The following is a 25,186-nucleotide window of genomic DNA, read 5'->3' as shown; positions in this document are numbered from 1 at the left end:
TAAGTTGCTGTTGTTTTCACAGTTTCTTGTTCAAGCCAGATCTTCTCGTTTTGTAAGACTTTGCTTTGACGTTAACTCTAACTTACTTAAAAGTCTGTCGTTGTGGAAAACAGAAATCTCGACATATGTCAGATTTCTTCACATATAAGGATGCTTAAAATGTTTCCAGGTCAAGATTTAATCCGGGGTTTGATAATGCTGCTGGAATCAGAAAGATACAAATGCATTTTACAAATGCATACAAATTGTACGCACCAACTGGGTTTTTTGCTGAGATAGGACCAAAAGGCATCAGTGTTAGGCACGAAGCCCTTTAGCGATTTGTAACTTATTACAGTCGAGACTTTTATTAAAAAATGCGAATGTCAACAAAAAAATATAGCATTAGAGTGATACTGCTGATAGAGAATACATTATTGAGCATACTAAAGTTAAGGAATGTAGACTGCAGCAGGTAATGTGCTAATATTTGCTAGCAAATGTCTAACAGCACATGAGGTGAAAATAGTTAGCAATAAAGCTAGCTAGCTAACTATGTATGCAGGCCTACCATGGATGTTAGGATCACAGTCAAAATAGTCAAGCTCAGAGGTGGAAGTGTTAAACTCTGTTGGTGCTTTTTAATATGCCCACAATACATCATGACAATAATTCAAGATATGGCATTAGGCAACAAAGGAGAGGCTAAAATAAGCACATTGCAGTCGGTAAGTGACCAAACCTGCCTCCAGACTTCAATCCTCAAGACAAACTGAAAAAGGGAGAACCGAAATGTATTCTGAGACGTGTGCAAATGCGGCGGCCAACTACCAAACATGTCTTAAGGTTTTTGTTCGTCACTAAGTTCAACATACTGTTTTGTTAGGGCATCGGATACTTCACATGATGACGTTCACTCACTTATTTACTTCCATGTTTGAATACTTTGAAATTGACGTCTATTCACAAAATGAATCTACAGTCAACAGTTTCTCCCACTGCACAGGAGTAACAAAGGACAATCAAAGGAAGTTTTTCATCTGATCAAACATCAAACATTTAATATTAAACATGAGTCCGGTCTTGACCGCCTTATCATTACGTCTGGACACATGCATGTCTGCAGCAGATGCTCATTTTTCCTTCCTATATCCACGCTTATCTTGTCATCACACAGATGCCCCCGTCCTCAAGATTATATCTAGAGTGGCAGTCCAAGGAGAAATGATCAACCTGCTTATCGCGCTTTAGACATTTGATGAAGATGAAAAGATGTGGATGGCTCTATTATAGTTTGGAGTGATGAAACAGCTCATTCAATGAATAAAAAATGTAAATGGTGTTACTTTTTCTCCATGTAACATGGTGTGCTCTTATAGGACATTCGGATTACTTAAAGAACCTCTGTGTACCTGATAATATCAAAGCTTGGATTATTTGAATAACATCAAAAGATTTAGGCACAACTAAAAATCTTAAGAGTTCACAACAGGGCACGCTAATAAAAACTGCTTATACCTTTATCTGGTAAGAAAAAAAAGAGACAAAACAACCTCAGAGGAATATCAAGTTATGTTTTTCACTTTGAAGTAATGTTCTCCATTTTTTAAATCTGCTTTAGCTTACGTTGCTCAAAATAATTTTCAGTTCTTTTGAACTTCCCTCTCGTCATTCAGGAGGAATTTTGGATCGCTCTTTTATACGGTGTGGCTGCGGTTCATTATGGTTTGCAGATTCACATTCGTGCACAGCTCTCTCTCTCTCTCTCGAGATCCTGTCACAACATTTCTACCAAGCTAAGATCTCATTCTTTTAGGCCATTAGAAGCACTTAATGATTTTGCTTTCTCAGTCATTTAACTGCTGAATAATAAGTGCATTTGAGCTCACTCTTCCTGAGATTTGACCTAGTTTCAGCCAGTCTGTGCTTGTGGTTAATAAACTGAACCCAGTTTATTAACCTGGGTTCAGGTTAATAAACTGGTCCAGGTCGTCCAGCCTGCCTGCATAGGGTGCAGGTCGTCCAGTGGTTGAAACCTATACAGTAAGTAAGATCTGATAAAACTTTGGCTATCGGTGTCCTGATACCAATTCACGACTACAAATGAAGTAGGTACTTGCCGATACACTAACTTTTGAAAACAAATGCGTTTTATTTAGACGTTTTTCTTTTTAAGCCTGTTGATGACGACATAATTTTACGATGCATCTCACTACCTATTTTAAACTCTGTATCTTGTGTTTTAAGGTGTAGTAAATACAGGCAATTTCACAAAACTTCAACAGGGCCTTTCTCGTTTTGCATTTTGATCTTCTTTCCCACTCTCACGTATGGTCATCACACCTTCTCTGAATATAAGTTGATTGCTCCCTCAGCCCCTTTTAAACTCAAATTTCCTTATTTGCTATTTTGTTGGTTTATGCCTCAGTGTTAGTTTAGTTGTTTTTTTTGTGAGTTCTTGTTTTGCACTGGGAGAGTTTTGAATTCTGTAAAATTATGAATTATGAATTCTGTTATTCATCACCAGCTGTCTCCCGCCAACTCTTTCTGCTTTGGATCCTCAACAACCACCCCCATGACAGATGATTTTAATTTTATCGTCACAAGTAAAACCGTTGAGTCAGGAGAAGTGTAGTTTCTGTTCAGTGATTGCAATGCATTGGCTTGGTTGGCTTCCACAGAAAAATCCTCATAATGTGGTAGAAATAAATAAATTACTTGTAATTCTTTAGTTTAAAAAATTGCCTTTTGACTTAAAACGTTGTTACTCAGGGGAATGTAAGGAAAATTAATGAAGCAAGAAAAAAAAAAGAAGTTGTGCAGTTTTCTTAACTTGGAGATGGACAGAAAAAGTTTGATCTACGACATCCTTTTCCGAACAAAAATGTATTTTCTTGCAGAGTTCAAAAGGTGTAGTGTTGTTTATTTATTTATTTATTTTCCTGGCAATTCCAGACTTTGCACCTTCAAAATACCTGTTGGATATTAAGCACTGCACATATTTGTGCATCCTGATAGCAAAATTCATCTTTTCCAGACATCTGAGGGTAATAGAGTCATCGCTTCATTTTTACAGATGGCCTTCCAGACCTCAATATCCTTGCAAGGGGTTCAGCGAAAGGTATTTGGAAATATTGTTTTTGGCTGTTTGCATTGTGAAGCTCTTTAGTTCAGAAAGTACCAAGATATTAAAGACACATCCACGATAGACTGTTGTCTTTTTCTGAAAAATGTTGAGATTTCTGTTAGTCAGCAAGCCTAGAAATGTGTATCTGAATCAGTGAATCAGTTCAGTCTTTTCAGCAGTTTAGCCTTGTATAAATCACATAATAACTTGTTACAACACTTACACACGCAGTATGCAAGTATTGAGAAAGAAACGTATTGTGTCACTTTAAACTCAAAGCAAATTCTTTTCATATAGCAGGTAAACGTTTAGAGCTCAATCACATTGCTTAACTTATCTGCTAGCACCTTTGAAATGCAAAAAACAAAAAAACATAACATCCCTATAGCAATCATTCCACTAAACGGGCCAACAAGTGATTTTAATCAAACCCGTATCCCTTTTGAAATGTATAAATCTTTAGAAGGAACGTTATTGTCAATTTATGTCCGTGGATGTGTGATAAAGCGGTGCTGAGCTCATTTCATCCAGCTTCACTGCTGCTATGATGCCCAGCAACAGGTGCGCCTGGTCGAGCTGCGTAAGGCCAAATCATAAATTGGGCAACACTGCTCTCTGGTGGCTAATCAGGGGTAATATGCTTATTTCTCCTTAAAAAAAATGAACGCGTCCAGTCGGTCATATTCATTGATTCATTTAGTCCAGCGTTACATTTTATGAAACATGAGCAAATAAAAAAAGAAGCTATTATTTAAATTATACCTAAATTAAACCCTTCCCACTGGATGCTTTATTTTCCTACCGAGTTCACTTCATTTATTTGAAACAAGTAAACAAAAAAAAACAAAAAATCACCTCTGCAGATAAGAAAATGATCTGAGCATAAATTTCATGAGATTTCACAGAAGATTTTTCAGAAGAAAAGAAAATCTAATAGTCAAACATTGTGTTGGGAGTGAGATGATAAGCAATAATAAATGGAACTATGAATCTTACCACTTCCAACGGAAAATCCTTAAAGTTGAAGTATGTATGTAAGTTTTACAACATTTTTTTAATATACATGTTAAAACTGTCATGTTGTGACAGTATAATATGAAACAGGTAATCTGTGAAAAGATGGAGCTAAAAGTGCTAATGACAACTTACCTTTATCCGCTGTCATCGATGGTCATGCTAACTAGCCCGAGCTCCCATGGCAGGTTCTGACATTGGGAAGAAGCTGTCCCATGGCAGAGAGAAAGGGGGAGGTAGTGAACAGCAAGTACCAATGAGTGATTGACAGCATTAAGAACCTCCTCCTAGCTCCCATTGGTTGTTTCTGACAGAGCAGTGTATTTGTGCAGAAGACAGCAGGCCCATAAGGAGAAGACGGTAGAGCTTGATTTTTTCCACAGGTCGTCTCGTGTTACACAAAGTATAATATGTTGTGATCATTTTAACAAATATGCAAAAAAAAAAAAAAACATATTTCTTTTTAGAAACAGTACATTCTGTAGCTTTAAGGAGGTCCGCCCATCAATTTGTGATCTCAAGCCCAAGCAGATGTGTAAATGAACAATGATTTGAAGCACACACGCAAGTATATCACTCACTGAACAAATCTGTGTGTGGGGGCAGGTACTTTTCACTGCACTGCCCTTATAGATGCACCTTCCTCTTCACAGTATGCCAGTTTTAATCTTTAACAATGTCTGTCATTCCTTGCCGAGCCAGCTCACTGTTACATAGCTGAAGCCTTTTATTCAGCTAACTTGACTTTAACACACTCATATGCTACTGCAAGAAGAATGTTATTATTGTATTTGCAACGCATCGTTTATGATTGATCCATCTGCTTTCCAAGAAAAAAAATAAAGCAGAAAGCTTTTTTCTTTCCTCTTCTGGTGAAACGATCATTTAAATGCTGCTCAGCCAGCTCGTGTATGTCGAGTACAGTAGAACAGAATCAGACTCTTCGACTCACAAGCAGAAAATGATAAATGTCTGAGCATCGGTGATAATATTTTATCCTCTGGTGCATGCACATATTTTATCTGCTTGTGTGCAAAAACCACGTCGGACAGATTTGCTGAAATATCGAGGCACATGCTGCTTCACATCTAGGCGTTGGCAGGGTCTACAACTCATCAGGATTCAGGTAGCCCCTGGCATTCAAATGGCTATCTTCTATGCTCAATATCTCATCCCAGGTAAATGTTTGCTTCACGCACTGTGTTCTCTTTTTGGTTTTTGATATCCTAATTATGTGACAGAGCAGTACAGAGCCGGGCATTATTGTAAAACTACAGGAAAAAGAAATGTTTTTATAAAAAAAAAAAAAAAAAAATCAGATCTAAATCCAATTTGAAAACTGCCAATAAATCTCGAAAAATTGCATTCGTAGACTAGCCTGTGCAATCCAACGGAGTTTGAACTAATTTGCTATGAAGAACGGGCAATGATTTTTGTTGCAAAGCTGGTGGAGACGTACCCCATAAGGCTGTCATCTGCAAATATAGAATAAGGTTGTTCAATAAAACATACACTAACCAGGCTAAGTGAAAATGCACAGCACTGCTCATCTTGTGCACTGGCTGTTTTTGTTCTGCAACATAGAATGGCAACAAAATGCATCGTTTGTGGCACGGAATATGAAACGGCTTAAAAAACTATGAGAACGTTTGCAATAATTTTACAAATAAATGAGATTTTTTTTAGATTCATTTAAACTGGTTTATTTGAGGACACAAAGGCTTAAATAGCTGTAGTCTGTCTTGCTTCGGGTTTATCGGTTTGCTGCTAAATTAGTTTTGTTCTTTTGATTTGCACCAGATTAAAAAAAAACAAACCCAGAATGAATAATGATGTTTTAAACTTCAAAAATATGCAACACAAAAGGATAGTTTTTTTTTTTTATACAGAAGATTTATTTCCCAATTCAATGCACAAAAAAATATTTTTCCCCTTAACTGTCACACCTACAAATAACTGGTTGAAATAAGTGATTTTTCAACCACCATAGGGAATGAACATGAAGTGAACACACCGGACATACAGTATATAACAGGACAGTATTGATTGTAGCAGAACGGTTAGGACTGTTTATCATGCTGCTGCTGACAGGTTAGTGATATCAAACAGGTTCAAACATACATTCATCTGTACCTTTGCTTTTGCACCCATCAGACTGAAAAACCAAACAGATGTATCCAGTAAAAGGCATAAGGGACAAGCACATTTATCATTGCAATGAAATGACTAACCATTACAACATAGCATAGATTAAAAAAAAAAAAAAACAACACAACCCACCCCATTTCATACATGTCCCAAAAATTAAAATACAGTTATACAGCATCCATTCATTCATTCATTTTATTGTGAAATCTAAGGGTAAAGCAGAGATAAGATGGCCAACCAGTGCTGGAATGGGGAATGTGCATTTAGCTCCATAGTCAAAACATTGTGTTTGACGTCATTACAGGAAGCCATTAACCAAGATATGAGGCCCATTTAATCTCTGGCGGAAAATTTTACAGTTAAAAAAAAAGGGGGAGGGGAGTTAAATTAGGTATACATTGGTCAAAGAGAGAATGTACAAAAATAAAACAACAAAACATTTATCCACAACTATTACTTTGTTTTTGGATGCTTCTTTTAGGGTTTTCCATGGGAGATGATCGGCCTCCATTTCAACCCGTTTCCAGCCTCCTAAACTGTTATGCCAAGATTTTTCAATTAATAAAGAGAACACCTTCTGTGGTCCTCCATGGCCAGGAAATCCAGATATTTTATTTAAATAAATAATTTTAAAAAAGAAAGCAAATTGAATTTTCACAGGCTTTGTGTCACCAAAGGCTACAGTTAGGAGCTGGCTTGGGTGGAATTTCTTCCTCTGTGCTGCTATGAAGAATCACTTGTTTGGTCACAAAATACACTGTTGTAGAACAAATATCTGAACTTTATATTCCGGGAGTAAATTACAATTTTAGCTTTATGATAGTCTTCTAAAGAAAATACTAAACGCCTTTCCAAAAATGGCAATTTACAAGAAAGTACAACACTTGAATAATGCCCACCTGCCTGTGCTTGGTTGCCAGAAAGATTACAAGGAACAGATGTTTTTTTTTTTTTTTGTTTAGTCATTTCTCACTATTTTTCTTTTTTTAAGGCAAAAATAAGAGAATTTAGTGGATGACTGTAGACATAGCGATTTTACATAGTTTGATTTCATTTCATAAGAACTTTTATGTCTCCGTTTATTTTTTGAAATAAAGAAGCAAAGCAAAAAAAAAAAAAAGTTCAGTAGTGACTATATCTGGAAGAATATATCCACTGACATTAAATGTTTCATCACCTTGCTCCCCTTCTGTGCTCAATCCCATTCAGTTAGGTAAACTAGCATCTCAGTATGAGCCACAGCTTAATTATGTAAATGATTTAGTGCATTTATAGATACCTCAAGTGAAGTAATGATACACCAAGCAGACAGCTGATTATTTCTTATGCATATGTACACCTGGTGGCTCAAGATGTTTTAGATTGTCTAAAACAAGAATTTTAATATCAAACAGGTGCTGAATAATTGTGTCCTGGACAACTATAGAACAAAGTTTAAAAAAATGTAAAATCAGGAACAAGAACTCGCTTCTCCAAAAACGCTGTTGAGAATAAAGAAGTCAATTCAGCTCTGTGGGACATTGCAGACAAAACAGCAAGAGGAAAACATGTAAAAGAGAACACAGATTAAAAGTCCCTCTTTCTGTTGTTGATCCTTGCTGGGAAAACAGGTTCTGCGGTCCTGACCGAGGCACGAAGGCTTGCTGCAATCATCTGTTATTGCCAAACTCATCAGATGACCACTTTTTAATACAAGTAGAAAAGCAAATTGGTTCTAAAACCAACAAAGGCACACACACGTACACAGGCACACGCCCACCCAAATAAACATTTGCTCTCACGGTGAGAGTAAGGCAGGCAACGATCACTGAGGTTGAATGTAGGAAGGCAGTGCATGGGGCACGGGGGGGAGGGGGAAAAGGCAAACTTGAATGAGCGGCTGTTTAAGTGGCCCTGCTTTCTGGCAGAGGCTCTCTCTGGCTCACAGGACTGCCCTGGGGGCCGGCTACTGGAGGCGGAGTCAGTGTGTAGGGGGGAGGAGCTTCGCCGATGCGAATCGAGTTTCCACCCTCGGAAATGAGAGGAGTGTTGTGGGAGAGATGAGGTGAGTTGGTCTCGTCGGTTTGAGCGCATTCGCTGTAGGGAGGCGGCTTCAGGTCATCCTCTGCAAAGGGGGGGGGGAAGAAAAGTAAACCAGTTTTAAGCTTTTCATACAAATATATTCAAGTTTTAATCTAACTTGATTTTAAAATGTTTGTATTTGTATCCAAAACTCATAGTGATCATTTTTACCTGATTTACCTTCAGCCCACAAACCTTCAGGTCTTCGATGTTGTTGTTTTCTAATCAATTTTCTCCAACATTAAAATCATTCCATAACATTTCCTCATTATGAATACAACTGTGACAAATTGGATCTGGTTGGTTAACATATAACCATAACACTTCTATCCTTAATTCATTTTATAGTGTGATATTATTGCCTGCCTAAATACACGTCTCCTTATTTAGAGATTTTATAAAAATGAGTTACCGCTCACTACCGTCCTGGGTTCATGACCATCACTGTGCCTCAACCAGAAATTTTACAACAAGCATATTTGATCATTTTCTTCCACCTGGTGTTAGTTTAAAACACTTTTCAATTCTCCATTAAAGCTTAAAAAACAAACATAACGAAAAACACATGAGCAGGGCTCTGTTGGGAAACACCTGCAGCAAAAAGAACAGACTGAAAGTACAGTAAAAGTTCCCGAACAGCAGCACATTTCCAACACGGCTCACGATGCAACAAAAATTACCAGACTGATGACTCAACCATGCTGTGTCCTTAATATTTTTGGTCAAAAATTCACAACTGAAATATTGAGAAGCCATATATGCAGCGCTTGGAAAAAAATATACAAATGCCCTTGAACTTCAGATTATAACTCTGATGACCCTAAATAAGATCCAGAGTCTCATAATAAGTAAAAGGAATCTGAGTAATTTAATAAGAACATAGACCCAGCAGTTTTCTGAAGGTCTCAGAGGTTTGTAAGAGGATGTGGGAGAAAAAAAAAAAAAAAAAAACAGCATGATGAAGACCAAGAAACATCGCAGACATGTTAAGGATTACATTTTGGAATGTGAAAACTGAATCAAGCTGCATTTTATTGAGGGGCTAGTCAAGGGGCTGAATAAAATCACAGATTTTTATTTGTACTATGTACTACTTGATGTTAGTCTGTTACATATAATTCCACTGAATACTTTTTCAATGTATAGTAGGCAAAAAATTGTAGCCAGTTTTTTTTTCTTTATTGGATTTATCTAATTGTTAAATAAACATCACAATATCTGATTTAAATGCGTCCGAACAATTTTTTTCCTCCAAACATACCAAACTCTTTTTACAATCCAAATTGCGGGGTTAAAAAACAAAAAAATAAATTATTTTGGGTATGAATTGATTGTTACTCCTAATAGCTTGATAAAACCATGACACGAGTGAGTGAAATGAAAAAGATCCCATCACGTAATGACATTTCTGCTGAGCTGTCACCATTTCCACCCACTATAACCACATCCTGCCATCAGACTAACCATGTACTTCAAAGACAGCATGCAGGTTACAAAAGAGGAGGCTCTGAAGTTCAGCTCGGAGCCTCCTCTGCAGAAGAAAGCTCAGGTCAACCTAAATAAAAATAAATAAATCTCAAATTCAAATTAGGAGCAATCGTTCTGAGTTCCCCAAAGGGAAGAGACATTATTTTGAGCATATTAGTGAACACAGGAAAGCCAAAGTTAGTGAGGTAAAATAAGCCTTTAAAAAACTGACAACACTAACGGACACTGAAAAAAAAAGAAATACTTTTAAAACATAGATTAATATATTACCTTATTTTTTCTTTTTCCTGGAACTACTAAGGTAACAAACGTGGAGCTAACTTATTTAAATTCAAACTCATAATCAGCAGAAACTATCACTGAATTTTCAGACACACAGATAGCGTATTTCCTGTGTGGTAAAAACATAAAGCTTTTATTGTCCCTTACTACCATGTCAGGGTAAAATTCGTCCTCCATTAGGCTTCCTCTGCCTGAGTGAAACTGTACAGAAAACCACAGAGGAGTCAGTAATGAAGCCAGGCGGACTTTCCCACCATCGATACGTCATAAGGTGTGAATAAATTTGTGCAAAAGCTGGGACCAATTCAAATTGTGCAGCATAACATCTAGTTAACTTCAAAACACTTGCAAAGGAGTTCATGTCCTTTAAACTTTAACATATTATGTCACATTGCAACAACAAACGTCAATGTACTTTACTGGGATTTTGTGCAACTCAGCAAAACAAAGTCCCAAGTGCAGAACTAAGTGGAAGAGAAATGATACGTGATTAAGAATTTCATTGTAAAGTGCTTCTTGCCACCCTTTAAAATGTAACCCCTAAATCAGTGTTTCTCAACCTTTCTTGGGCCAGCGCCCCCCTAGCCTTTATCCAGGTCCCTCACTGCCCCCCCACCAAAGAATTTGCAGGCTACTTTGCACTGACCATTATTTTATCATTAATATTACCATCACTATTGTAGATGTTTTGATTTTTATGTTTGTTTCTGCATTTATTATCAAAAATAATTTCCCAGAGAGCAAAAAAGCCATGGGAATAGAAATTATTTTCACAGGCGTCTACAAAAAATGCAATGAACATTCAAGTTAAAATTGGTAGGCCTATCAGCAGCCAGTCAGAGTGGAAAAAATATTCTTATTCTTTGCCATTTTCTAGTTGTTAAATATTACACAAAATTACCAGATAAAAGATGTACAACATGCCAGTTTAAACGTTGAACTATTTGCAAAACGACTGAGCTCTGCAACATTAAAACATGGATAGAACTGTAACTACATTAATCATAGCTCTTCTTCTCTTCAGTGTTTGTCTGTTTCTGGTGGTGCAGCTCTGTGCTGCCTTCAGGAGAATGGGACATTAGACTATCATCCATAAGTCTAATGTCCCATTTATTATTGCACAATAAATGGTTTGCATTTATTGGGCAAACCAGAGCTTTCAGTGGAAAAACTAAAGTTCCATATCCTTTTAATGCCATACAAATATGAGACAGAAACATGGATTATATCTTTATATAGACCTGTCTATTGATTTATAGATTAATAGTTTTACTGGACAGAAATTACAAAGAACAAATCTGGTTCTTAATGAAATCCTAATGAGTCAAATTGAAAGTGTCATGGAGTCATCAGCCTCATGACATTAACACTGACATAAACATAATATTGAAGAAATAAATACATCAAATCTAATTAAAAACATAAATAAGTGATCAGTTCTTTACCGTTATGGTCTGTAAGATATATTTATTCTCAGTATTAGATGTGGTCTCAACAAACCCCTTCAACAATATTATTTTACCTTTTATGTGGAAATAGTGTCTGTTTATTCTTGCCATACAGGCCTCTGTATTAATTATTGCTCGAAAGGTCTTGCCATACCAGTTTATTCCTCTGTATTTACTTTAGTTTCTTAGTTTATTCTTGCATTTTGTTCTTCATTCATTTCCATTTAGTTTCCTTTGATTAGTATTATCCTCTCTTGGTTTATTGCTATGTCCACTTTAGTTTCTTTCCTGTTGCTAGATTTATTTTATCATTTATCCATTATAAGACAAATGATATAAGATGAATAATCTTCACTCATCACCTGCTGCGCCGCCTAATCATCATGTTTCACATCATGTGTTGATTTTTTCACTGTTCAGCGTCGGATTCTCTGTTTKTATGCCATAATTCACATCTAGTTCGTTGCTCCGTTTTATGTCCCACTTCTCCTGTTTCAGAGTTTTGCGCAATGTGCTCGTCTTTTTTTTAAGCCCCTAAGGTGCAGGGCAGTCGGGAAGCGTATCAATGGGGAAAAAGCAGACTGACATAAACCTTTTAAAACAACGGAAACAATTTCTGCATTCTGATTATTGAAATTTAAAAGTGCTGAGTTGTTCTATCACCCCCGTTTCATACCGGACCACTTACAGCACCGTGTTAACGCTATAAAATGAACGCTCTCTATCTGGTATCACCCATGGAGGGATTTCTTTATTTCTTTAATTAAATGGGTTCATTTTTCAGAGGGATACACAGTGAGGGTATCGTGATTTTAGCTACCAGTAGCAGGAAACGGAGCTGCGCCAAGAAGCTAACAAACATTGAATAGAAGAGCTGCCATCGATACAGCTGCAGCCAAGCATGATGTTACACAATACAGTTTTACCAAGTTGCTCAAAGTCTAAACTGGCATTGTTGTGCATTTAAGGTGTAAAGTTTACCTTCGACTAAACGCCCCCCAAAGGCATCCCAGCGCCCCCCTTTTGTAAAAATGTCCCCCAGCGCCCCCTGCCATCCTCTGAACGCCCCCTGGGGGGTGGCACCGCCCATATTGAGAACCGCTACCCTAAATAAAATCCAAAATAGTCAATAGAAACAAAATCCAGACTTAAATGTCTGCATAAATACAGACATTTACTTGTGAAGTCTGAAGCAAAGTTTTAGTAAAAAAAGAAAACAGGACATCCAGGGTTTTTAACATGTCATGGAGTAAAGCAATCCCTCATTTGAAAATGCAAAGTGTGTGATCCAACTACAAACCTACCAAAAAGTGCCTGTCCACCTTAACTGAGAGGTCAGACACGAAAAGTCAGAGAACCAGCCAAATGACCTGTGGTAACTACAGAGAAGCTTGTCAGATAGTGAATTTGTTGACAGCAGCTTGCGCACTCTATAAATCTGACCTTTGCGAAAAAGTGGCAGAAAGAAACTGTTTGAAAAGGCAACAAATTTGGCAGAAGGTGCTCTTGTCTGAAGAGAGGGATAGAGAAAAACGCCAACTTTCTGGTCTACAAGAAAAAAAATAGAAAAACAAAAAACACCATGAGTGGAAGAAAATAAACACAGTGCATCCCGCTGAAAGCACCATCCTCAACATAAAACATGGTGGCAGCATCATGCTGTCCCCCAGTGCTTTCCTAAATAGGAAGCACAAGGAAAGTGGGCAAGTTGATGTGAATATTAATAGAGATAAACACAGAGCAACCAAAGAAGAAAGCCTGTTGGTGGCAACAACAAATTTGAGACTGGGGTGAGGGTCACTTTCCACCAGGACAACTACATGAAACATACATACACAGCTAAAATAAAAATGATTTAAGGAAAAATGCTATTATGCATCTATTAGAGAAGCCCTCCATGTCCTCAATGCTGCTACTTTGATACAAAGTACGACACAGACATCTAACATGTGAGTGGATAGCAGCAAAACACATAAGAGGAAGGAGATAGAAAAAAATAAGAACTAAGTATTTATGCTGACTGGCTCTGATTGCACGAGGACATAAACTGATGGATTCCATATTACAGGTCTTATGTACGTGTTGGTTACCTCCAGAGACCACCTCGTATGGTGGGGGCATTTCCAGGTGGGAGAAGGATGCAGTCGGGGGCATTGTTGAGGAGGGTTCCTCGACCGAAGCGTCCTCCTGACCGCCGTACCAACTGGGCCACACAGATGCTTGCTACAGGGGAAGGAAATACACAGTTAATATAAAACACATGAGCAAAAAGCAGAAGCAATAGAAATGCTGAAGTGCATAAATGTACATACAAAAGACATCCATTATGAAGTTTCCATCTGGTCTGGTTTTATATGGACACTTCGCTAGAGATAAAAGTTATGATAGCACCGATTTTCTACATCTGTAACTCTTAAAGGGACGGTATTTTGCATTTCCAGGCACATAGTGCCATCTTATAGCACAATCAAGTAAATATATTACCTTCAGCTGTTATAAAAATGTTGTATATCACAAAAATGATTCAAAAGAAATTTGATGCCTTTAAATTCTGTCTCTGTCTCTTAAGAAACTTTTGCTCTTTCCAACACTCCACCTTCAGAACATCATCACAACAATGCTTTGCATAATGCATTTTACGACCGTCTTTAGGAGAGTTGGACTGAAAAGTAGTTGGTATGAGCTCAGGAGATGCTGTTGCTAATGCCTGCTGCTGCTAGTCTAAAGGAGCTGTAGGGGAAGGGTGCTCTGTGAGGCAGAAGCTCGGCTAAAGACTGCAGCTCCAAGGAGCAGCTGTGTGAAAAAGACGGTGCTTGGTGAGTAAGTATTTAAGTACCACCTCCAATGGTTGCCATGAGAGATTCAAGGATTCTCAAACATGCATAAAAGAATCAAAGCAACACACTCCATGTATATGTGATGGAGTAATATTGCACGATTTAAGGCTAAAAAAAAAAAAAATGGAGATTTTACATAATACCACTTTTTCCTCCCTTTAGGAAAAGTTTTCTCCGGGCCAAATTATTATCATTTCTGAACCTCAGTTATCAAATGTCATTAGGTCACAACTTAACCACCAAGAACTGATTCAAATAAGCAGCATACCACAGACAAATATTAAAACCAATTTATGTGAAAGGTAGCATTCAAAAGAACATTTATGTCTCTTATCATATTATGAGTTTTGTAGTTGAAAGTGAATAATGTGGCTAGAGAAGGTTTCGCAATTCATTTAGGCTCAAAATTAGATATTTTGTAATTTTCCCAAACAGCGCTGAGTCACGGATGACCTTAAGACCTTCCTGCTGCACATTCCATTATCATCTAAACATGGAACAGTATCCACCAGAGACAGCAAAGACTGCCAGGAGGACAGAAAAACAACAAGAGGAGTATGCAAATAATTTATAAAAAGACAGAAAAGTGGGAACAATCAGTTAATAATCAGACGGAATAAGGAGTGTGAAGAAGCTGGAAAAAAAGTGAGAAATGTGCAACAAAATGTGCGTCAGGTTGAGGTTCAAGGTGACAGGGATCCTGATCCTACAAGCTGGCATGTAATTACTTGTCTGACACAAAACTGACAGAAGCCACTAGACTGCATGTTCTTTCATGTCTCTTAAACATTCAGATACGACACAGGATATTATAAATGATCTGGGGAAACCCGAGCCTAAGAGCACTGGCATTGAGCAGTTTCATTTATTTTCTTCTGCAAATGGGGCATTTCCTGGGGAACAAATATCCCAAACAAGGCTAAAAATGCAAAAGTCTGTTCTCAGATGTAACAAGATGAATTAGAAAAAAAAACCAATATGTTATGGGTGTAATGACTCAACTCCTTTTTCTTTGGACATTTTTAGAAGAAAGGAAGGAAATGTTTGTTTTAGCAAATTGAAGATTGTGCCCAGTTGTTATAAAAAGGCTATGAAATTTACAGGTCATGGGGCCAAGCCTGAAGAGGTCATCTAAGGTCATCCAAGGCAGTTCTTGACTGATCACTGAAGCATCAATACAATAGGAAGTTATACTTTAAGTGAATTATATTGTAAAGCTTTAACAGATCAGTCTAAAAACAAAATTCCATTTCTTTGAGTATTTCTATGCTTTGGATGACAAAGACAAACAGAAGATGAAAGTTTTAACAATCAGGCAAGAACGGAAATACAAACAATAACTGGTAAAATTGCTTTTTTAGTCAAAGGTGGAGCATACAGTTGTCTGTAAATGAGTGAACTCAGCTCTTAGTTTGTTATCAAAACATTGCACAATGCAGTTCTTACAAGTACGGTTGAACTGTTACTGTATCACACTGTTGAAAGTAATGAGTTAAGCGTCTAGATTTCTGCTATTTATTCAACTAAAACTCATATAAAAAGCACAAACGCATCTACTGAACTCTGACAAAGATCTTTACACTAAATGTACAAAGTAACTAATAAGAGAGAGCGGAAACAAACGCATTCCTGAGTGAGACCACAAAACAACTCGTCTGTTAAAACATCACCCAGCCAGCAGTGACCTTATTCGACTGCGTCGTACTCGCTGAACCAAATGTCTCTTAAGAGATTATCTTTATCCCAGAAACCCTTGAAGCTGTCCAAAGCCATGACCCAACAATAATGAAGACGTGCTGGAAGCAGAAAACCTCTTCAGACGCTGACAGCTACATGACGCATTTCAGAAACAGTAGTTGGGTTCTGCACTTACATTCTGTCTCTCACACATCTGATGAAGGTAAGCCCTTCCTCCGACGATGACGATCTGTGCATTGCGGGTGTTGCTCAAATATGCTGCCAGTTGCCTTTGTCTTGACCGGTACCAGCACACATAGAAGAAGATCTTTATGATGATGAATATTATAACAACTCTGTGGGGGAGGGAGAGGAGAAAAAGATGTTTAAAATAAAACCCTCCAAGATCCAAGTGGTAAACATTAAAAGGTGCAACAGTCAAAATTCTAAGAAGGAAAGAAGGAGGCGTCTCCTCAGCCTCTAAATCATAAATAGCGTCCAGGCGTTAATATATAATGACCACGGATGTAACAACTGTTTGCACGTCATGCGGTTTTGCACCTTTTAAAATCTTTACCACACATATGTATTATCTGTAACCACTGTTTGTGAATGTGCTCCATCAGAAATACGCAATGTTATACACTTGCTTAGTAGTTAATATGCCTTTGAGTACCACTGGGTTCTCCTATTGTTGTTTTCCAAATTGCAGCCAAAACATTGTTAAACGGACGTTATTCCAGGTTCTGATTAGAGGGAAATGGAACGCCGCAGAAGCAGCCACTAGCAGTTTGTTTTTTCCTCAGTTCACTTTTTGTCCTCTTCACGTTCTATGGTGGTTCTTAAACCATATATTTTTTATTGAACATCCCTTTTGAGAAGTATCTTTAAAGCAATGTTTTTGGTAGTTACATAGAAATTGTATCTACCTTTTTTTTTCTTAAGTATTTTGTAAATAACTGAGACCAACGTTTCCTTTGAGTTAGTTTGCTAAAGTCAGGAACTGCCCGATAGGCGATTATGTTTAGGCTGGAGGCAGTGCAGCACAAATGAGCTTCCTGTGTCAAACACACACCGAGAAGGGAACATGTAGAGCTGCCCTGTCAGTAACTACTCAACAGAAAGATGAGGAAGTATACAAAATATTTTTAACTCCTTTGAAAACTGAGTCAATATTTTTAATTTCACATTGCTTTATTTTTACATCACAAAGTTACTTGCATTACTTTTGCTTTACGGTTTTTGTACTCCATGCACACCTCAGAAGGGAATATAACATGTGATGCACCACCTCCTACCTCTGTTTCACATGTGAGTAATTAAGAGCTTTTCTGTGTAAATAAGTACGACAAACACGACAATCATTTGAAGGTTCATAAAATCGTGCTGTCATATATTGCAATAGTGTTTTGGTGACTGCAGTTGTTTTAAGAGGGTAGAAGCCTGCTTTGGCAGTTTTTGAGGTAATTTTAACACAACTTTCTGAGATCAAATAATCTGTATATACACTAATGAGAGAAATCTATTGAAAGTAACATATTAATAATGTACAACATTCCAACAAAACCTCCGTATCTATATTTGTAATATTAACTAAATTGACATAATTTTAAATGTATTCTTGTTTTCAAGCCAGAATATTGTTTGTCATTGTCATACATACATATAATATGATCCAGTAATACTTATTACAAGTCAAACATAAAATAAGAACGACATGGTATTATTCATCAGAATATGAACAGAGATGAACAGTTGTTTTCAGGACTGTACGATTTTTTAAAGCATTTTTTTTAGCAATAAATGATAGTTAAATCGCATAATACATTTTTAACTTATAAACAGCAGATACCAAAATTTTCAGTACGACTACAGCACAACCAACCAAAAGCGACACACTGTTGGTACGCGAGTACAAAGCCATCAGTCTACAGTCAAAAAGAAATCACAAAGACACAGCCATTGAAAAAAATAAATAAAGATTCACTTACATATACCAGTAAAGCTCCATTTCATAAGACGTTTATAACCGAGAGGAGCGTCTCATTACTGAAGAACCACACAACTTTCCCTGCAGACGGGAACAATTTTAGTTACAAGGAAGCAACATTTCTCACTTCAGTTCACTTCACTGCTAGCAGACTCAAGCATGCTGTAGCATTTCTGTAACTTTAGACATAAAACTTTAAACACCAAAAGTCCTTTGTAAAATTAGAAACAAATTTAGTATGGAAGTAAACTTACCTTAAAGAGACAGAGACGTCCACCTGAGTTGGCTAGCAAGGTGTGCCATTTCTCTTTCTATTTCGGGTGAGAGGTGCCAGTGAAGCTCCGGGAGCCAATAGAGGCTGCTGCTAGTTTTAGCTAGGATATCCGTGTAGCAGGCCAAAACAGCGGCAGCTTTAGTCACTTATTCGGAGCGCAAAACACCGACTGAAACTGTTCTGTTTGATAAACACGCCTCTCCGTTGTTCACAACATGCCATTTACTATCAACTGGGCGAGCTATTCGTTGAGTTCAGGTTAAATAAAGAACTTAAGTAGACTGAGCGGAGTTGAAGCTAACGCAGACTGACTGACCACATCCTCCTGTGTTCTGTGCTGCTTTCAGTTACCCAGGTGGGCGGTGTTTATGGGGGTGTTGGTTTCGCGCTTCCAGTAAGACGCTCCCCCTTCACAAACCCAGTTCTTAGTAAGAATTAATTGGTATTCTTTGCTTTAGACTGTATAAATAACGATCCGGTCATCCATGCCGTATGTAACCATACGAAATAGCTTTGTTTAGACACCCTATTTTCTATAAAATGATTTAGAAATCATTCCTGCTGCTCTACACACTTCATTCATCTGGTTTCTATATATTTTTTTTTTCTGATTTTTTTTCTACCATATTTGTAAACAACAGAATAATAATTAAATAAGAACTACAGATAAGAAAGTACATAAAAATGTTTTAAGGACTTGATCAAAAACCCCATCAGAGCATTGCATGAAACTAGTTTCTTCCTTTACTTTCTAAGTAGAAAAGGCTTTCAAGTGTCAACTTTTAGTCTGACTTTTGATTACATATTATTTGTGTTGAACTACTTTGTGTTCTAACAATTTCAACAACTTTTATCCTTGACTAAATAAATGTACATGCTGCTATATTACGATTATTACCACTATTTTGATTTATGAATTTGTCTTTAACTTTAGAGGCTTCATCAGATTTTGACATGGACTTCCTGATGTTTCTCACTGCATGATTGTGTTTCCTCAGTTCTGAAACATTTATAAATGATTCAACACACTTCTCTATTTTAGTGTGCTTTTTATGTTGGTTCAGCTGTTTTTTAATCTTTGTGCAGCACTTTTGAGCTACACCTGTCCGTAAAATGCCAACTCGGCAAATAAAGTTTGATTGTTGTTCATTAGAAAGTAGCAGCAGCAGCTAAAACCCTTGGAGACTGAGTCAGTACCAATTTCATACAGAGAATTTGACTGACAAACTGTAAATGTGGCAAATATGGAAAACTCCCGCCAAAATATTAGTGGCGCATGCAAGTTGTTGGCTTTTGAATGAGGTCTATTAGATTCTATAAAGCATCAAAATAGTATAAAGTATTTAAAAAACAGTTTAACAGTAAAAGATTTGTCTTTTGAAGAGCATCGGTAGACATTGTTTTGGGAATTTTCTTCTGCAAGTTTTAACTTTCTGTTGTAACCCAAGACATTTCACCCTGATTTTTTTTATAGAGTATCAGTAAGATTTATATTAAAAAAACAAACAAAAAAAAAAACACAATTATAATTGCTGTTTGTTTAGATCCGTTCAAGAGTTTATAATCTCCTGCACAGTAGCAGGAATAAAAACAGCAATCCAGAGATATTTAAATGATATGTGACCAAGCTTTACACAAAAAATTAAAGTTTTAATGAAATAAAAAAAAAACGGACTAAAATAATGTCATGATAAATATATCAAATAAATAAGACACGCAACACAATAATTAAGATTTTTGTCTCCATCTGGTGGTCAATATATTAAGATGCACCATACTATTCAAAACAATGCAGAAAATACACAGCTAACCAACCAATTTCACAATTTAAAAACTGTTTTTATTTGCTGTAATAACTAAAAAAAATACTAGTCCTTTTTATTAAAAAAGAAAAAAAAAATACATAAAATTTAGCTGAGCAAAATAATCTAAAACCGCAGGTAACAAATTAGATTAAAAAACTCCACGTATTTTATGAAAGTTACAATCCATAATTTTATCCCAAAACAATTCCTATTTGTAATACATTTGACTTTGTTAAACTGCTACAAGAAAAATGACTTTCAATCAACCAAAAATATTGCAAAAAAAAAGAGAAGTTTTTCATCCATGGACACAAACGCCTGCATTTAAGTTAGACAGCATTTCCCTGTTTTTAAATCTGAGAAGTCATGTAAATCTTGCTCATCTGTTGTCTTCCACAATAATGCTCCTCCTTGGGTATGTGTCTACGTCCACAAATATATAGCGAAATTCATATTTTCCAGTCTCAGCATTCTGAAAATTATAAAACAGACGTCAAGAACCAGACAGATATAAAATTAGAATATTCTCATTAGGACTTAGAGTATGTTGCAAAATATTCAATTTATTACACATTGTCATGTTTTAAGCAGATTCCTTATTGCAAATAATTAGGATTTTATGTGATAAGACCATTTTCACATTCTTACAGGATCAGTCCAAACATACTAGCAGAGCTACTGAGGAATAGCATAAATCAAAGCATAAGAATCAATAAAATAAGCCCAAAAGTCAGTGCTAAATTATATTGAGAAACTGGCAAGATTTAGAAACTGCTGTTCACAAATCTCACCCACCCACTGTGGCCGCTGAATAACTTATCAGACTTTTCTTTGTTATAAAATTGTTCGACTTACTTAGGCTTTAGAATTACGCACAACGTTTTGTCCGTCTACGACATAAACTGAAAATAACACTCAAATTTGTAGTTTGGAAACTGGAAAAATGTGTAAAAGTATGAAGCCAGGTAAAGTACGCACCTCTTTTGACTCCGAATGCACCGTTCCTTTCAGGCCCGGCTCTGATCCTTCGATGTAAAATTTAACTCTCATATGTTTTAGTCCATCCTTCATGTACTCCGTGTGTCTGAGTCGGAAACAGAAGCAAGCACAACGTTACAGGGAAGCCACCACAAAGACGCCGATCTCTATTGAGAGCCACATTAAAAAAAAGCCTTCCTAAGATATTTTTAAGTTGATGTTTGATATTAAAGCCCACCTGACTTGCTGCCTCCTTCCTCGACGGGTGGTCTCACCATAGCATTTGATTGGCTCGCCAAAGGCACCGATCACCTGCATTGCATATTAATTCAAATGTTTCAGAGTAGGGCACTTGTATCTGAATTGAACCAACAACAACAACAAAAAAACCTTTGGTTATAGTGGGAGATGCAGTCGGTCCTCAGCTGTCTACTGTCGTACTGTCACACTCCAGGCTTCAATGCTTGATCCCAATTTTTTGTGAAATCCATTTTTTTTTGTTTTTTTTGTGTGTGGTCAGTAAATATTTCCAAATGCATTCGACTTGTATGTGATCTCCTGTGAGAACTGCAAACAACCTAAAAGTGTCCTGCATGCACAGTAGGGGATGCAGTAATGTCACGCAGAGTAAGCATACTCGGTGTTTGCGGAAGTAAACATTGTTGGTGATGGCGGAGCATATTTTAAAGTTGCTGTCCAAATGGAGCCAGCACATTGGCAACTTATTGTCATGGTATGAGCGCAGACTTATTCTCACCTCTGGGTGGGATTTGACTATGTCAAAAGCTCTGCTGTAGACCTTGTTTGGGCTCGAGGAAGAAAACAGCTCCTGAAACACCACATACAGCAGCCCACCTAAAACAGAAACACACAATCTACTAAAGCTCACTGGTATTTCAATTGGAATGATTTGGATGAAAGTATTCCAGGTGACATTAGTAAAACATTGTCAAAGGGTATTCAATATCCTAATTCCATATGCTCTGATTCTCTCATTAAGATAGATTGAAGCTAAATGTGAACTGGGGAAAAAAAGGACGGATAACAGATTGGGACTAATAGACAGATCAATAGATGAATAAAGGATAAATGCAGATGGATTAGTGGATGGATGGATGGAATATTCACACAAGAAAGTGAACAAAGTCTGGGTATTCAAACACTATTTGTTTCTATAATTTCCCAGACTGCAAAAGAACCATTTTATTTACCTGTCACTCCCAGCCCGAGGAGAACTACTATCAAGTAGGTGAAGTCTCTTCCAGCTTCTTTCACTGCAGTAACCAGAGGATGGGGGGTTAAAAGCCGATTATCAGATCCAGTCTACATAATGTAGTCCAGCTAAAAGGTATTCAGTGGGATGCAGTAAAGAGCATTTAGTCTGAACAAAAACATTTCTACTAAGCTTACAGGAGGACTCTGGTCATTTTCTTATTTCCTTGCATACCTTTCTGTGCAGCTGAAGGTTTAGGCGTCCCACTCTGATACCTGGACACAGACTTGCCTCTGTCTTCGGGGCTGCTTCTGCTTCTGGCTGTACAGTGGACAGACGCAACTTGGTGTCTCTGACTTGCAGCGAGACAGCCCAGTGAAGAAACCTTTGACCCGAGGCGGACAAATGCAGGTGCTGTGCTCAATGCCCTGTGCGTGTGGACGACATAGCACCGGTGCACGCAGAGTTGTGTCGCGGTTTGTCTCAGACTTTCGTGCAGGACTTTCAAAATGTGACAAGTACCAATCATTATTCTGGTTGGGACGCCAGTAAACAAAGGAGAGATAATTACACTACCGCCCTGAATAAGTACGTAAAAGTATATTATTATGACATGGATACAAACTAAAACTACTCCAACCTCAACCGTATAGTGTCAAACAATTCAGGACGCAGGGCGCATGACTTTGACGTGCACTTATTCTCCCATATTTGGAGGAAGCATATCTCCACCTACTGGGCTGGAGGATGATCTGCATGAAGTAGATGAACTGAAAATAGATGCGTTTATTTATTTGGGATTACAAATTTAAATGACGGAGCCATCAACAAGAAGACAGGGGGCAGACCGAATTTTGATTATTTTCACAATTTATATTGGAAGTGACACAAATTAGAACTAAGGCAGAGTGGTTTGGAGACTAGGTTAGAAAGGAAAGGCTGAGAAGAATTGGACATATGGAGAAGAGGTATAATGGGTTCATTCAGGGAGAAGTTATTTATGGAGCCAGAGGAGAGATAGAGCGTTGTGAAAGAGGAGAATGCTGGAAATAACCAGATGATCTACTGTGTCCCTAACAGCTAAAATATAGACATAGCTTAAGAAAAAAAAAAAAATTCTATTTTTGCTTGAAAACGCTTTTTTTTTTTTTTTTTTTTTTTTTTTTTAAGAAAAGCTTTTTGGCTCATAAATGAATCCAAAAGGAGCAAAGGAACTAAGATGTTTCATAAACAAGATTTGACACCCAAACTATTCCATTATTGAAATGAAATATTTTGAATTTTTGTAATGTACTCTCTGATTTGATTTTCTATAAGTCTGCATAGTTTAAGATGTCGCCCTGTCTGTATTTTCCTTTGACTCTTCCAACATTCAGCAAATGTGGTCTGCTCATTAGAAGGTGAAAGCAACATAACCTCTGTGGAAAAAAAGAGTCACACAAATTAAATCAGAAAGCATTAGTTTATTGAAAACAATTCAGTCCAGCATTTTCTTAAGTTGTTATCAAATACAAGCTAAATTAGATAAAGAAAAAAAATCCCAACAAAAGCAAGTGTTAAACTTGAATTAAGTATGACAGGAAAAAAAAAATACAGTGTGACTGAAGTGTTATTAAATAAATGTTTAAAGATCAGCAGATTAAGTTGTAAGTCTACCATGGTTTTATTTCACATATCCTGAACTGTCATTTGTTTTTATATAAAAGGAATCTGATTCTCTACTGAGAAACCATGACATCAAAATGTAAAATATATGCAATGGTCAGTATGTTTTGTATGTGTATGTGAAAATGTTTTTTTCTTATATAAACCTGATTCTGTCCTTTTTTCACCTAAGAGCAATTTTACATTAAAGGTACTTTACTTAAAATAAAAATCGGTCTTCTATCTGAAATCAGTTGCTCCATTGCTCATCAAGCCCAACCTGATGTGGAGCTGCACAGGAAGGGGGAAAATGCACCTTTTATCATCCAAGGCAAAGAAGAAGACGGAAGAAAAAACTTTATCAGAAACTTAAAAAATATATTCTGATCACAACACTCTACAGCAGTAAAGTTACTTAGCGTAACAGTTCATCACTGAGGATGCACACAGGGGAGAAACTTTAGCTCCGAATGATGTCAAACTTGGCAAGATGCAGCGGAATGATGCATCTGTCTGATGTATCTGCAGAGAAATAAAGACACTATTACTGAAAATCTGCTCCAGGCCCTGTTCCGTTCCAACCTGCTGCCTGGCCTGCCTCGGATTGAGCCCATTCAGATTTGTTCAATTACAGGTTACAGGTCGTAGCACTTCCACCTTGGAACTGGCAGATGGGTTTTCATTTACATGTGTGCGTTTATTTGAGCATCTGTTACATAGCGATATATAAGAGCATGTGCAAGCTGTGCTAGATACTTTTTGAATTTTCTCTAGATATTGGATTATGAACTAGGAAACGACAGAAAAAGTCTACAATGTATTAACAGAAACAAAGTATTTTATTGGTACTTGTCAGAGTATGTATGACCCTGTGTTTATGTAATGAGAAGAGCACAAATGTAATCATGCATGAAGTACATCACACTAATAACAATAAAAGTAAATAGTGTTGATGGTGGTTACAGTGAAAAGAAAACCGCATATTTAGACAAAACTCTAAGAAAAATATACACAAAAACAGTGTGGATTGAATGTGAGTTATGTCTGTCTGTTTTAGTTTTTGCACTTATCACAATAAAATGTGACCAAGTCATCATAATAACAAATAATAATCATATTCAGAATTAATTTAATAAATTGACAGTAGTCAATAGTCAATATTATAGTTATACTCCTATTACATTATCACTCACAGTCTAGCCTAGAAAAACGCATATATAT

At 37.0% G+C, this 25,186-nt stretch overlaps 2 protein-coding genes across 5 annotated transcripts in view; both read right to left on the bottom strand.

Annotated features, from left to right (window-relative positions):
* Positions 1 to 5,993: 5,993 nt before the first annotated feature.
* Positions 5,994 to 23,041, bottom strand: timm21 (translocase of inner mitochondrial membrane 21). The gene is made up of 10 exons (XM_008438634.2): positions 22,556 to 23,041; positions 22,320 to 22,382; positions 21,866 to 21,963; positions 21,347 to 21,420; positions 21,109 to 21,214; positions 18,306 to 20,602; positions 18,053 to 18,132; positions 16,258 to 16,417; positions 13,638 to 13,770; positions 5,994 to 8,372 (listed from the first exon to the last, which is right to left on the bottom strand). Exons 1-6 carry the CDS (start codon positions 22,848 to 22,850, stop codon positions 20,510 to 20,512), a joined length of 729 nt encoding a protein of 242 aa, XP_008436856.1. The 5' UTR covers positions 22,851 to 23,041; the 3' UTR covers positions 5,994 to 8,372; positions 13,638 to 13,770; positions 16,258 to 16,417; positions 18,053 to 18,132; positions 18,306 to 20,509.
* Positions 23,042 to 23,764: 723 nt separating this feature from the next.
* The window catches only part of neto1l (neuropilin (NRP) and tolloid (TLL)-like 1, like), a 70,392-nt gene continuing 68,970 nt past the window's right edge, over positions 23,765 to 25,186 (bottom strand). For all 4 annotated transcript variants that reach the window (XR_001776048.1, XR_536472.2, XM_017301970.1 and 1 more), the window contains one exon: positions 23,765 to 24,487. Coding sequence is in view for 1 of the 4 variants with exons in the window: in XM_008438638.2 (XP_008436860.1) it covers positions 24,442 to 24,487 (46 nt within the window). In the remaining 3 variants the exon portion in view is untranslated. The remainder of the gene's footprint in view (positions 24,488 to 25,186) is intronic.

The sequence above is a fragment of the Poecilia reticulata genome, linkage group LG20 (genome assembly GCF_000633615.1).
Source record: "Poecilia reticulata strain Guanapo linkage group LG20, Guppy_female_1.0+MT, whole genome shotgun sequence".
Taxonomy (NCBI): domain Eukaryota; kingdom Metazoa; phylum Chordata; class Actinopteri; order Cyprinodontiformes; family Poeciliidae; genus Poecilia; species Poecilia reticulata.
This window is presented reverse-complemented; position numbering and strand designations above follow the sequence as displayed.